At 39.3% G+C, this 14,666-nt stretch overlaps 1 protein-coding gene across 2 annotated transcripts in view; it reads left to right on the top strand.

Moving 5' to 3' along the window:
- Window positions 1-14,666, top strand: part of LOC126259602 (trans-Golgi network integral membrane protein TGN38-like) — a 74,008-nt gene that overhangs the window by 16,503 nt on the left and 42,839 nt on the right. The window contains exons 2-3 of one of the 2 annotated variants that reach the window (XM_049956513.1): window positions 5,871-6,956; window positions 12,109-12,242. In XM_049956513.1, coding sequence (XP_049812470.1) covers window positions 5,871-6,956; window positions 12,109-12,242 — 1,220 coding nt within the window. Of the gene's footprint in view, window positions 1-5,870; window positions 7,044-12,108; window positions 12,243-14,666 lie in introns of both variants that reach the window. The other variant, XM_049956511.1, reaches the window with a different exon arrangement.

Raw genomic sequence — 14,666 nt, 5'->3', positions numbered from 1 at the left:
GCCAAATTGATTAGGGAGTGGAACTGGGCTGTAGCCTATCCACAATACTACTCAGTTTGTGCATTCCACAAGCATTAAAGGAAACCAATGCAAAATTTGGAAAGGTAATTGCAGTTCATTGAGAAAAAAATAGAAACTTTAAAGTTTGACATTGACATTGTTATCTGCCGAAGATGCCAAAGGATTTGAAAAAATGATTTAATGGAATTGATAGTCTCCTGAAAAGAGATTATAAGATGAACATAAAAAAAATAGAATAAAGGTAATCGAATGAAATTAAATTAAACCAGGTGATGCTTTGGGAGTTAGATTAGGAAATAAACTAAACCAGGTGATGCTGTGGGAGTTAGATTAGGAAATAAACTGAAAGTGATAGATGAGATTTGCTATTTGTGCAGTGAAGTAACTTATCTTGGGCAAATTAGAGAAGATATAAAATGCAGACTGGCAGTAGCAAGAAAACTATTCTGAAAGAGCAATTTGTCAACATGTAATATCAATTTAAATGTTAGGAAATATTTTATGAAAGTATGTGTCAGGAATGTAGCCTGGTATGGGAGTGAAACATGGACATGAAGAAAATAGAAACTTTTGAAAAGTTCTATAGAAGAATACTGAAAATTAGATGGGTAGATTGAATAGCAAACGAGGAGCTACTGAATGAAATTGGAAAGAACTGAAATTTATATCGCACCTTGATTAAAAGAAAAGGTCAGTTGATAGGACACATCCTGAAGCATCAAAGAAATTGTTTGTTTGGTAGTGGAAAGAAGTGTGCGGAGGGGGTAGAAACTGTATAGGGAGACAAGATGTGAACATAGGAAGCAAGTTCAAATGGATGTTGGCTGCAGTAGTTACGCAGAGATGAAGAGTCTTGCGGGGGGCAGTCTACCACGGAGAGCAGCATCACACCAGTCTTTGGGCCAATTAAACAACAACGACAATGACAACAACAAAAACAACAAGAAGTTTTTTTTTAACATTTCTTCAGTTATGACAGGCCCCAGCATGGTTACAGTGATGACGTTCTATATAGTATTGGCCTAACATAGCATACTAGTAAGTTCGTTGAAAAGATGGTTTTGAAGGAGCTGGCAGTGAAATCGGTGTTGTTATAATAGGCAGATTTTGGTGGAAAATATCGGGTTTCAAATGCAGTGTCCTTTTATGGGATTGAGATTGCTAAACAGAGAGAAAATCAGTTGTGGTGACATTGTGTCCTAAAGATAAAGTTCAGCAGCACAAGTCTTTATTTGATGGAGCTATTCATGATATCAATGCAGTATCTGACACACACTCTGCACACTACATGATAATTTATGAAGAGTACTCCATGCCAGAAATTCTTTTGATTTTAAGTTTGTTTCGGGAAAAACAGCAACGGTGATTGCTGAGCACACACTAAAATAACGAAGTTAGATGAGTGTGAAAAAGAAAAATTTGTGTGTATGTTCCAATGTTGCTGATAATTTGCAACCAAAAAGTCAATTATACTCTTCATAGGCAGAATTCTAACAGTACACATTGATGAACAAGAAGTAACAGTCTCAAGAAAGAACGTTGCAGACAGTAGATTGAATCAGCTGAACCCGCAGATACTGGATGCCAACTTCATTCCATAATATAATGATGATGCTATTTTCGAGGTCAATATCTACGTAAGCAGAAAGAGATATTGACAATACTTGTTTTGCACCTATATTAGATTTGGAAGTGGAAACAGAATTATATGTAGCAGAATCTGAAGTTTAGCATAGGTTTGCTTATGAGTTGAAGTGGTATAGAATGCTATAGTTAACCTACCAAATTCACACCTAAACAGTGGAAAAAAAATGGTTCAAATGGCTCTGAGCACTATGGGACTCAACTGCTGAGGTCATTAGTCCCCTAGAACTTAGAACTAGTTAAATCTAACTAACCTAAGGACATCACAAACATCCATGCCCGAGGCAGGATTCGAACCTGCGACCGTAGCGGTCTTGCGGTTCCAGACTGCAGCGCCTTTAACCGCACGGCCACTTCGGCCGGCCTAAACAGTGGAAAGTCCAAGATGGAATAACATCAAAACAGAAGGAATAGATTGCTACTCACCACTTTTAGAGCATGCATTGAGTCACTGCAAGCACAATGAAAGGGACTGCTGAAATGTTTACAGATAAAGTCAATTTTCCGAAGTAGGAAAAACACACACACACACACACACACACACACACACACACACACACACACACACACACAGTCACTGTCACCAGGCGTTGAGGCGAGTTGGCCCTGTGACCATTTGTGCTGCCCTTTTCTGCATACATTCAATAACCCCTCTCTTGTTTGATACAATTCCCAAAGATGTGATGGGTCACACAAGTGTTTTGTATGTAGTCTCCTCTGCAGACTGATTGCATTTCCCTAGTGTTTTTTATCTGGCACTATGTTTCATCACTTGGAATTTAATTTTATTCATGTCATATTGTTTGCTAGAGTTAGTATATGTTTTCTGTTGTTAAGATATTACCTGCATAATCGGAGACCTTCAAAAGATCACAGAAAATGCCCACAGAAGAATCTTTTTGTCTGGTTATAGGAGAATAGAGGTTTTAAGATCATGTATTCCATTCTCAGTAGAGAAGGCTCTGTGGAAGCCAAACTAAGCTGTTCTTTAGAAGTTATTTTCAGAATGATTTAGCATTCTGTCATAAACTATCTCAAAAATTTTTAGAACACAAAGAGCAGTCTACAATTAGAGATCTGCTGTTTTGCCTCCACATATGTGTATGTTTGTGTTACCGATGCGTACTTCGGTTACAGAGGTAACTCAGTGATGGTACTACCAAGTAAGCACAAGAGCTCTCTATTTTGGCTGAGATACCATCATAGCCAGAAGAGTTACTATAGTTCGATCCATGAACGATGGTGGTTCGCGCACAGCAAGGCACGGATGGGGACTGCATGGTTGCTGATTCCAAGTGACAGTTGCAGTACATGCATGCGCTTGAAGAAATCGCATATCCTGCAGTTTGTCTCTCGGTTACTTATGCAGGATTTGTCACTTAGCACTGCCATCAGTGATGACATCTCGCAACAAATGGAACAGAAATTCGCTAAACAACTGACTAAAGTCATGTTTAATGCTTGCAGAAGCTACAGCATTCACAACAGACCAATTAAAACATTACTGAACACTCATTGGCTGTCAGAGAATGTGCAGAAGAAGATTAAATTTGACTTCTATCATTCGTTACTCCAATTGTACTTTTTAATTACCTTATGATTTTTGTGGTCTCTCTAACAGATAAGTTGGCAAAACTGATCTCTGGTGCTAGATTATGTGTTGGTCGTCTAAGTAAGTTTATTAGCTCTATTTTCAATGGATCATTTTTTTTGTCCCTGTTGTTTCAGCAACTGCTGAGTTGGATCCTAGCACCTGGAGGCAGTGGCCATGTATGTGCGGGTTGTGCTTGTGTAAATGTATGAGTGCTCCTATTTCTGAAGAAGGACTTTGTCGGAAAGGTTAACTATTTCAGCAGTCTTCTTTATTTGCCCCTGCTTGTGACTTATCACCTTCTTTGTTGCGAGCAGCCATCTATTTTTTCTAAATTTACACTTCCAGCTGATAATATAGCATGGTTACAAAGGTATAACATTCTTCAGACTTCATATGCCTGATATTAAGCATCAACATAGGTTTTCATTCTGTGGCTGGGACACCAATATTTCATAGGCTGGTGTACTTTCGGCTAAAAAGAAAAGTATACGCGTTCGTTTGGAAACTTTCGAAATAAAACAGATTAATCTGAAATTCTGTGGTACTACTCCCATTCTGTCACAGTGTTTGACCCATTCTGTTGCCAGAAGAAATAATTTTAATATTGAAATAACAGATGGGAATAGAAGATTTTTAGTGCAGATGGCCTCTTAACTTATGAAGCATAAAAAATTTGGAATCCAGTTGGCTGTAGTATCATGGAGTTCTTACGCCAGTATCTTACTACAGTATGTTTACATTCTGTGAGAGTCCCATTTTGTCACACACAAATTTTTACTTATTTACACAGCACTAAAGAACATTTCAATAATTTGACTTTATTAAAATTATATTTCTGTCTATACCATTTTATGGCCACAGAGAGTGTGTTATTGCTTAAATAGAAATTTTATTTTGGAATTTGAAATGTGTTAAAATGTAATGGAAATGTTCCATTCTGTCACGTGGAATAGCCCTGCTGTTATTATTTTACAGGAAACTTGTAACACCTGGTTGCATTAGAACAATTTCTTAATTTGCTACTCATTTCTGTCAATAACCATCATCTGGCATGAAAAATTGGCTAATTCAAGACACATGCCAATCATTTTGAACCATAAAAATTGTATTAATTCTCAACTTCAGTAATAATATAGAACAACATGTCCAGTTTCCTGTTGTGTGCATGATAAAGGTTGCTGATTGGGAAAGTTGATGTTATTCTGTATTATTATTATTATTATTATTATTATTATTATTATTATTCATGAATTTGAGTGCTGCAGTGATTTTATGGTTCAGCATGATTGACATGTTCCTTGCATTAGCCAATTTTTTGGCCAGATTACGGTTGTTGACCGAAACCAGTGGCAAATTAATAAATTTTTATAATGGAACCAAGTGTTATGAGGTTCCTGAAACATATACCCGCTGTTAAGTTACCTGAAGACAACATTTAAGACTTTAATCACTAACCCGCCGCTTTCAGCTAAAAGGCTATTGTAGAAACGATTTTTAGTCTTACAAAATTAAGTTTCTTGTCAAATTTGAATTGAGTCCCTGGCCTTGATAACAGAGCTTCCTTCATGTTTATTCCATTTACATTGAAGTTTATTGAAGTTTTTATCTTACATCTGAGGAGAATGCATAATTTGTAGCTTGGAGGAAGGAAGATTTGAAAGTAAAGGATGCAAGAATGCCAAGAGCAATACAGACATGTGTGTAGTCCTTGTTGGGCAAACATTAAAGAAATTATTTTAATAAGCACAGTTGTATTTTGCTGGTGTTTGATGGTATCGTTCATACTGACGTAGATTATCTTGGAGTGGTGAAATAATACTTGTAAATGATAAGTTATTTAATTGGACAGATAAAAAAATCTACTCATTAAGTGGCGGCAGAACACACACATAAAAGACTATTGTAATTGGCAAGCTTTCAGAGCCATTGACTCCTTCAAGCAGAAGGGATTTTTTTTATCTGTCCAGTTAAATCATTTTGTCAATAATTGATTGTTTTCGTTGTCATAAATGATAAGTTTAGACATAGAATCTGAGGCTATCCATGCTAATAAAGTACTTAGTGTTTCTCTAAATTACTGCAGCTGAGTGCTTCATTGTTACATGAACAGATCTATGTTTGTTAACACCATATATTTTTGCCTTAACAGAGCCTGTGCATGAACTTGACTTAGTGTAAAGGACTCATAATTGGTTATATGTACAGAAGGTAGTAGACAGAGCCTCTAGGCTCTACTGTTTTATTCACTTCGGTGTGCAAACAAGATAATCTCTGGATGAGTACTGCTTATTTATAGATGGTCATCATCTAATTGATAATTTGATTTTCTGTAAAATATTGCGGTGACAGACCTATTTATTTCGATGAGGTGCTGAAAGTTATGGTTACGGAAGTGCTTTTTCCATGTCCTGTGAATGCTGAGATGGGGGCAATGTTGTAACTTTAATGTTTTGCTTATTGGTGGATGTGATAAATTATACTTACGATGTGTTTTTGCTGTCATCATCATGTTCAGTGTTATGGCGAAGATAGAAATTTGCTTTTGAAGACCTTCTACAATGATTTTTTTTTAAATTTTCATCATTATCTGTATTTATTTTAATTTTTACAGGTCTTCATTCGAAAGAAAATCATATTGGTAGTGGTGCTCAAACTCCTTCAACTACACTACCTGGTCAAAAAGCAGATAACAATGATGACGGAGTCTCTGAGCAGTCAAGAAATGTTATGGGACAGGTTCCCAATAGAATTCCTGATGAACAGAAACCGAAAGCCAGTGGTAAAGGTGTTGTAACTGATGAAGAAAAGGCACAGGCCTCTAAAGAACAAAACTTACATGGAGATGATAAATCTCCAGTACAAATGACAGAAAGTAACCACCAGGAACAAACGTCTCAGGGAATAAATTTGGCGTCAGCAGTTGATCAAGGTAAACTGGCTGGACTGACACAACAGGCAAACATAACAGGACCTGGCTCAGTTAAAGAGAAGCCAAAGGTGACTAGTGGACAAATGATGCCAGTTGCAGGTAGAGCGAAGGATGAACCTTCTTCAGGTGGAACACAGGAGGGGAATGATCTTACCACTACAAACATGAATATTGTCATGGATACATTGAAGAAAACTGTAAACTCGAAGAAGGACTCAAATAAAACTAGAGGATTAGTAACTGAATATGAAAACCAGGGAAAGCCGGACACACTATCTGGGGAAAAGAAACTAGAGCATTCTTCAGTTGCATTGCCCGAGAGTTCTGGTGATAGTAAAAATGACCAGGTTACTGCAACAGGGCCTAACTTACAAGAAAAGATCAGTACCATTGAAAATAGATTACCACCCAAGAAAGTAGATACAGGCCATCAGAAAGGGGCAAGTATTTCCCAGGTGCCAAATGTCGAAGAAGACAAAGGTGTTGTTAATGGCAAAAAGTCACAAGCTGAGAATAAAGAAACAGAAAGTCCGCCACAGGACGAGGCAGAGATACAAATTAGTAGCATAACTGAAACAATGCCAAAGAACAATATTAATGAGCAAACAACCAGTCAGAATAATGGAAAAGCATATACAAATGAAAATTCTCAAACTGCACAACAGTCGGGCAGAGATGGTACACAGAAGGCAGTCAGCGAGGAAATGCAGTTCACAGAGAATACAGGAGCTGGTGTACAAGAACAAGACATGCACAATCCAGAAGATGGTGAGTCAAATGACAACACAGGGTACCCTAGTGGTGGAGGAACAGCTTTAGATTATGGTACACCTGATTCTGATGCCTTTGATGTAGGTAAGTTTCTTTCTCCATTGTAGAATTTGCATGATATTGTTGTAGATAAAGTATATACAGTTCTTAAAATGCTACTGTTGCATAAAAATATTTGCCTTGTGAAAACAAAGGGAACGTGTCCCATCCAGATAACAGCATAATTAATTAGCTGCATTCACATTAAAGCATCATTTTGTGATAACCTCCTTGTTATTAAAGAAAGTGAGAAATGGTGCTAGTCAGTTAGCTGTCTAGATATCTCCCTCATGCTGAACCATGCTAGTTAAAGTGTATGCAACAGAGCTAATAAATTTTTTTTTTCTTTTTGGTGCAGCAATGGAACTGTGGGTGGGAGTAATCAAATAGTTTCCTTAATGATACACAGGCATGAATAGCTATGAAATGAAATGAAATTCAAGGATACAGTAAATTCCTGAGGTTATTGCCACAAGTTGAATTCATTAAAAACATTGTCAAGTAATTCAGCAAAAGTTGCTCCAGGTGCAACAACAACAATAATAATAATAATAATAATAATAATAATAATCTCTGAACAAGATGAAATTGAAGTGACTTGCGGTTTGTGAAGTTCAGGAAGGGAAGCATAATAGTAAATTCAATTCTCTTAACATATTAAATTTTAACTGTCTCAAATCAGCAGCTTAATAGCAGTGATTGCATTTATTCTTGGAATATAAGTAAAATTGTTGTGCTACCTTTGTCATTAAATTCATCATGACATATACTGCCAGCGCTGCCCGTAAATCTCACCATCATTATAGTGTGAATGTGCTGACTTCTGCTGGTGTCTGTGGCTCGCTAAGCATGCCTGTGTGCACGTCACAACTATGTTGAGAAGTCTGCTGGGCCATATCTTGTGTATCTTGAGAGTTCTGAGCGATGATTGTTTCAGCTGCATTGATGAACCTCTGTGCAAGTGGAGCCAGAAGTCGCTTTACTTCGAGCTCCCCCTGCAGGTTCGGGGGTAAGAATAGGCCTGCGGTATTCCTGCATGTCGTAAGAGGTAACTAAAAGGAGTCTCACACATTTCGGCCGTTATGTGATTGTTACCTGTAGGGTTTGACCTCCATATTTCCAAATTTTTCCGAAGAGCGAGCCAATTGGGGAAGGACACTGTACTTGGTGCATCTTATCCATTGTGCATTGAGATCTTTAGCCCACTTTCTCATCGTCGCATTACAGCCCCGCTCATTCTCCATCTCTTGGGCGAGGATACATTCTTGGGTGCAGTTTCCACCATCCGCACCATCTGCACTGACGATGACCATGGACTTCTTTTCGCCTGATATCCAGCACGGTAGCCAGTCCGTTGTGGTGGGGCCACCATGTACCCTGTTGGTTGTTCACAACACAGGAATTGCTCTGCTGGTGCCTGTGCCATTAACTTCCCACGTATGCCAAAGAGTAGATGCCTGTCTCCCTGCAGCATTGGGACACCTGGCAATGGCCATCTTGCCAGGTGGCCGTTGCTGCGGCTGGATGGCGCCCGTGGGGAGGGCCCTTGGTTGGAGTGGGTGGCATCGGGCGGATGACCCGCAATGAAGCATGGTACATCATCTTTTGCTGGTGGCCAGCTGCCAGCAGTCTCTTAAGTGTTCGAGGGCTCAATTTAATGCAAATATGTATGACCCCAAATCGTTCCTCTCCCTGGTCACACCTTGAGAGGAACGAAAGGCTAAGAATAACAGCGAGACTTATTTGCCCCAGTATTTAGTATGTATGAGAGCAGATGGGGAATCCTTTGTGTCCATGAAGCCTCAGTTCTTTGTAGAGCATTTAGATGACAAGTTTGGGGAGGCAGAGGGCTTGTCAAAAATGTGGTCTGGGTCATTCTTGATAAAAACACCATCCTTTGCCCAGTCACGGGCATTACTCACTTGTAAGAAGCTGGGGGGTGTTTCTGTTATTATCACGCCCCATAAAAGCTTAAATATGGTCGAGGTGTCCAATTTGTCCAGCACGTCCACCGGGGTCTGAGGGATAATCAGGTTGCCACCGGTGCCTTCATCTTGGCCTTCAAGGGTTACACATTACCCGAGAATGTGAAGGTGATGGTCTACCACTGTGATGTCTAGACATATATCCCTCCCCCGATGCAGTGCTTTTAAGTGTTGGAAGTTCGGCCATATGTCTTCCCACTGTGCTTCCAGCGTCATATGTTGAGATTGTGGTCATTCATCCCATCCCAATACTCCATGTGCCCTATCTCCCATCTGCGTTAACTGTGGAGAGCACCATCCCCCTTGCTTGCCGGACTGTAAGATTCTACAGAAGGAAAGGAAAATAATGGAATAAAAGACCGTGGACCGACTGACCTACACACTGAGGCTAAAAGGAAATTTGAAAGGCTCCATCCCGTGCACATGACAACATCTTACGCCACTACTGTTACTACTGTTGCAGCCCCATCTGTTGAACCAATTGCAGTCAGCTCTCAGAGCCGTAAAACGACTCCTGCCCCCTTGATGGTGGGGGGGGGGGCACTTCTCTCCCTGTTGCTCCCGCACCACCCACCACCTACCTTGGGAGCTGCACCTCCCCCCCCCCCCCCCAAACCATTGGTGACATCAGTCCCCATTTCTAAGCCAGAGAAACGTAAGTCTTCTTCGGCTTCTCTCGCTAGGAAGGGGTCCCTTGGGTACTCCTTTCCCAGTGCACTTCAGTAATGTGTTTTAGGAATTATTCTGATGGTGAAGCAGTGCTGAGGCTTAGAGGTGAATAGTTAATGGTCAAAGCGTATGGCATATTCGATGCATTACTCCTATGTGTGAAGGTAGATAAGGGTCGCATAATGGCGAGCTGTTGGCTACTCAAATGTTGTATTGTAGTTGCCCATGATGCTTTGTTTGTGACTCGTGATTTGTGAGATAACTTACAATTACATATAGCTGATTATTATCCCATCCAGGAGTTTCCATCATTGTTTTACAATTGGGTGTGTTCTTGTTAACTGACACCACACAACACTTCACTGATCACACAGTGCTTATATGCTGTTTGCAAGCTTTTCATTTCCTCACTGTCGATGCACTGCCATCCCTTCATATGACATCATCATTCACATATTTCCTCTGTCACCTTATTTATTTTGTCAACATTTCTTATACACACATTTTCGTCTCTAATAGCTAATCTGAGCGTGTTTAGTTCATTTCTAGATGTAGTGCATGTGGCTTATGTTCAGTAACTGGAGTGTGTAACCTTACACTACACTGTTTTACATATGGCACACTAGTGTAGAAGGTGTCACAGAACCAACCAAGTGCAGTTTCTGTACATTACACACATAGCCAACTTAAAAGATTTTCTATTTTAGGACTGAGATCATGTGTGTCAGGTAAATTCATCACCTTAAATGTCATCTTGCCCCTCTTTGTGGTCCTCTCAGTGATTAGGAGGAATTTCGTACAAAGCCACCAACTTTAAACCCAACATTAAGAATGACAGTGTTAGTATTGTTTGGATTTGTAGTGTATTCTCCTTTCATGTCTGGCTTGAAAGGATGGCTTTCATTGCCCTCCAAAATGTTGGCATTAACAGACATTACGTAAATAGTTACCAGTATGTGTCCATGAAACTTCTCCATAGTGAGAATGTGTGGCAAGAATTACTGCGTTCAGTTCAGGTTTTTGATTAACATGTCTTTAAGCTCTTGCATGTGGCAACAACCTTACGAATGACACTCTAGCCTGCCGTAGTATGAAGAATTCGACCAAACATCTGATTTTTGCTGAGCACCAAGTGAGTTGGTATACTCATTAAGACACTGGACTCAGGTTTGGGTGGGCAGCAGTTCAAATCGCCATCCAGTGAACCAAATTTATGTTTCCCGTACTTCTCTTTAATAGCTGACTTCCTTCCGCATTCTTTCCCAATCCAAATTGGAACTCTGTCACTAATGACCTCATCATCCAAGGGACATTAAACCCTTTTTTTTCCCCCCTCCAAATTGTGCTAAGCCTTGACAGAGTTACGCTCACAGCAGTCTCAGTCCAGGCCTGAGTCCAAAATCTCAGAATCTCGGATCAATTTGACTAGTTCGTATTCTGGCTGGATGCCATAGGAGCTCATAAGTCTTCAGTAAAAATTTTCATTTAGTAATCTGTAATTCTTTGTGTGTTTTGTAAAGTATTCCAGTTGACAGGGTAGCAGAAATGGAAGCTATCTTACCACATTGTCTACAGTGTGGGTTGATGAGCAGCACATCCATTTTTGTTGCTGACGAAACTACCTGCCTAAATCTGGGGATCAACATAAGTAGTTTGGTGATCATATGCCATCAGACTGTAAAGTCTGTATCAGGCAATACTCACACAATTTTTATTTATTGGCTATACCAGTTTTAACTTACACTTAAGGTATCTTCCTGTACTCCATTAGTTAGTAGAGTGAGTAGATTAACATTGCCTCTGATTTAAAAAAAAATGTTCATTCTGTAGATATAAATACTTCTAGTGACACTAAATTAGATGGCTCTGTACATTTACTGGAAGTATATAGGAGAGTGAATTTATATGAAGGTGATAGTGTGCTGTGACTGGAAGCTTCAGCGGTGGCAGTGTTCTGGCAAAAGGTTGAAGAAGTTAGGAGTTGGAAGGTGAGAGCTTGGGCAAAAAGAGCATTGTGTAAATAAACCATGGCAATAACTGTAAGTAGCTGCACATTGTGAAAAGACAAAGGAGACAATGGGTAAGCAAATGTGTGTAGCAAAATAATCTTCCAAACTGAAAGCATAAATATAAATTTCTTCATTGGGTTTCTGTAATACGGTTGATGACTGAAGTGACATTTTATGTTTTAATTGCAACTAAAAGAATACAAGAAAATAAATTTTCCAAATGATTTTGCAGCCCAGGTTAATTCATATTATTTATTACTGTTTAGTCAGATATTCTTATATTAAGTAATACATCTGTAGAATAGGGTAATATTCCATTGCATTCAAATGAAGAAAATGTTGCAGTTTCTTAAAGTTTGAAGATCATTTACCAGACTTTTGTGCTTTATCTGCAATCTTAAAAAAGGTAAATACCAATTTCAAAAATAAATTCCTCCTTTTTTTCAGATAAAAATAATATGGGTGCTGGAACAGCAGTGATTCGTGGGAAATATGATGATGATTCCCATTTCTTTGCTTACTTCATGACAACAATGGTTTTCTGTATCGTAGGGTACTTATTGTTCCACAATAAACAGAAGGTAAGTTTTAGTATTAAACATCTGCTTGTTGCTTGAACAGTGCTGCTAGTGACATTATAACTGATTTATATAATTTCTCTCCATGTGTTAAATGAAGTTATCAGTGGTTAAAACATTACGACTTTCTACAGTCACACAAATTTTGTTTCCATAAATTAGTGCTGTGGTTCCTTTTATTGGCCACAAGTGGTCAGTTCTTACCATTAGTGTAGTTGCCCATTTCTTATGACCTTTAACAACAGTGGAATGCTGCTTTTCCATTCCTTCTTGCCTTCCCTCCCTTCCCCTCCTCCTTCCCCTCCTCCCATCTTCTCCTCAGCCTTTCTATCACCATTCTTTACACCTCTCCTGCCTCTTCCCCATTCCCTTTGCTCTTCTCTTCCACCCACTCCACCCAACCACATTACTCATCTTATTCACGCATTTTCTTTGCCAATTTTTCTTCACACTCATAAATGAACTGTACTGAAATTAAGTTGGATACTCTGTAGTTCTGTGAAGAAACTGTTGTGATATTAAACTTTCTGGTAGATTAAAACTGTGTACTGGACCGAGAAAATTTTATTGAAAAATGGCACTATTCATGCACATTTTCTGACAGGTTTCATTTTCTTATGATGAGCTGCAGCATGAGGATGACAGTGTGAGAGGAACTTAGTAAAAAAAAAGAGGAGCTGCATCAGTGAGAACAATGATTCATGATTTGCTGTGATAGTCAGCCGTTTGGCTATGCCTATTCTTGAAAGCCATATATAATTCGTACAGGAATGGAGTGGACAGTGTCACTGCCTGTTGTAAAGTAGGGGCCATATAAGTTTCGATGTAGCTTCTTGTGGTTCCTGCTGTGAAGGAAGAAGTTATACTCCCAATTTGTAAGACCACTTTAAGGAACCAGAGATAGCACATACATCTGCATGTCATTATTTAGTGTTGTTCTGCACCTCCAAAGTACTACTGAAAACAGATGACACAAAACTGACTGGTCCTGGCTGGCCATGTCCATGAAATTGAAATCTTTTGTGGAACCACTGAATCATTCAGGATAAAACAATAATAGCTAATGAAAAGGAACCTCAGTTCCTTTTATATTAGGCCCTTTGCACATAGACTGCTATCTTTGTTTTTTGGTTATGCTTGATTAAATTCCTGTTCTTGTTTGTTGTAATGCTAACCACAATGTTAGCATTCCTCCAAATGATACTAAGTAACGATCTTGTCATTAGTAAAACATGTTTGGCAGCCCTGGACCTCTTGATCTACTGTCTATGCACAGATCTTAAATAAATAAAGCACACACATTTTAACAAGCACTACAGCAGAAAGTTGTCACAGACTGCAAGTGAGTATGGAGATATCATGAGAGACAGTGGAGGAGACCAACAGCATAACCTGGGCCTGTGGCTGATGGGGAGTATCTCATTCTGTGCAAATTTGTGTGACCACCTTCAGTGATACATGTAACTGAAAGATGTGAATGACGTTTGGTCAAAACTTGTCATTGAAGTTTGGTGGATGATCTTTTTGTTGAAAGGTGGTAACATTTACCACATCAATGGTATTCGATAAGTCACTTGTGGCCTCTTACCATGTCAAACGATGTGCACCTCAGCAAACTTTGCCTGCTTCGGTTGGGCACAGCTTTAGTGCAGCTGGGATTCTCCAGCATGGCACTGGTGAGCACCTCTCTTCTGTAACTGTTAGCTGTTACTGTGGAGGAACTAAGATATTTATCACAGGAAAAAACTACGAGAGTATGTGTCTTTGCACACAATTTTTAAAGTTATTGATGTCCCTGTACTTGGTGGTTACAGCCTCCACGGGAAGGATAACTTTAGCAGAAGGAAAGTTGAAGAAAGAGTAGCTATTTTTAAGCCGTGCCTACCACTCAAAAGTATCTTCACCTCACCACCAGACTACAGGCAGTTACTGTGTCCATGCAAGTACACTCTGATGTGTGTTTTCATCAAAAGGATTTCAGGTCAAGGGGAAAGGTGTCCAGTCACCATTTCAGTGCTATTAGTTTGGTGCATAAGTTTATAGCATTTTTGTTTTGCATGTTGGTATTCCAGTTGCTATGGGTTACTCATTAATTATCTATTTTTATTTGTAGTTCACTGCTGCTATTTGAGTTTACATATTGTCATTTTGTCATTCTGAGATAGTGAGTGGCGCTGAGGACGCTAGATAATGGAGTGTCAAGTGATGAGCTGTGGATGCTAGAAAATGGAGTGCCAAATAGAGAAGTCAGAACATTTATGACCTATTCTTCTGTTTGAGTTTAGGAGAGGGGTGACAACAACAGAGGCAGCCAAAACATTTGCACGATGTCTGGGGATAATGTCACTGGATAGAGCACAGCAAGAAAATGGCTTCCTCATTTTAAGGAGGATATTTTTGACATTAGTGACTCTCCATGTTCAGGAA

This window comes from Schistocerca nitens, chromosome 5, assembly GCF_023898315.1.
Source record: "Schistocerca nitens isolate TAMUIC-IGC-003100 chromosome 5, iqSchNite1.1, whole genome shotgun sequence".
Taxonomy (NCBI): Eukaryota; Metazoa; Arthropoda; class Insecta; order Orthoptera; family Acrididae; genus Schistocerca; species Schistocerca nitens.
The sequence above is the reverse complement of the archived record's forward strand: the minus strand, read 5'-3'. Positions and strand labels throughout refer to the sequence as shown.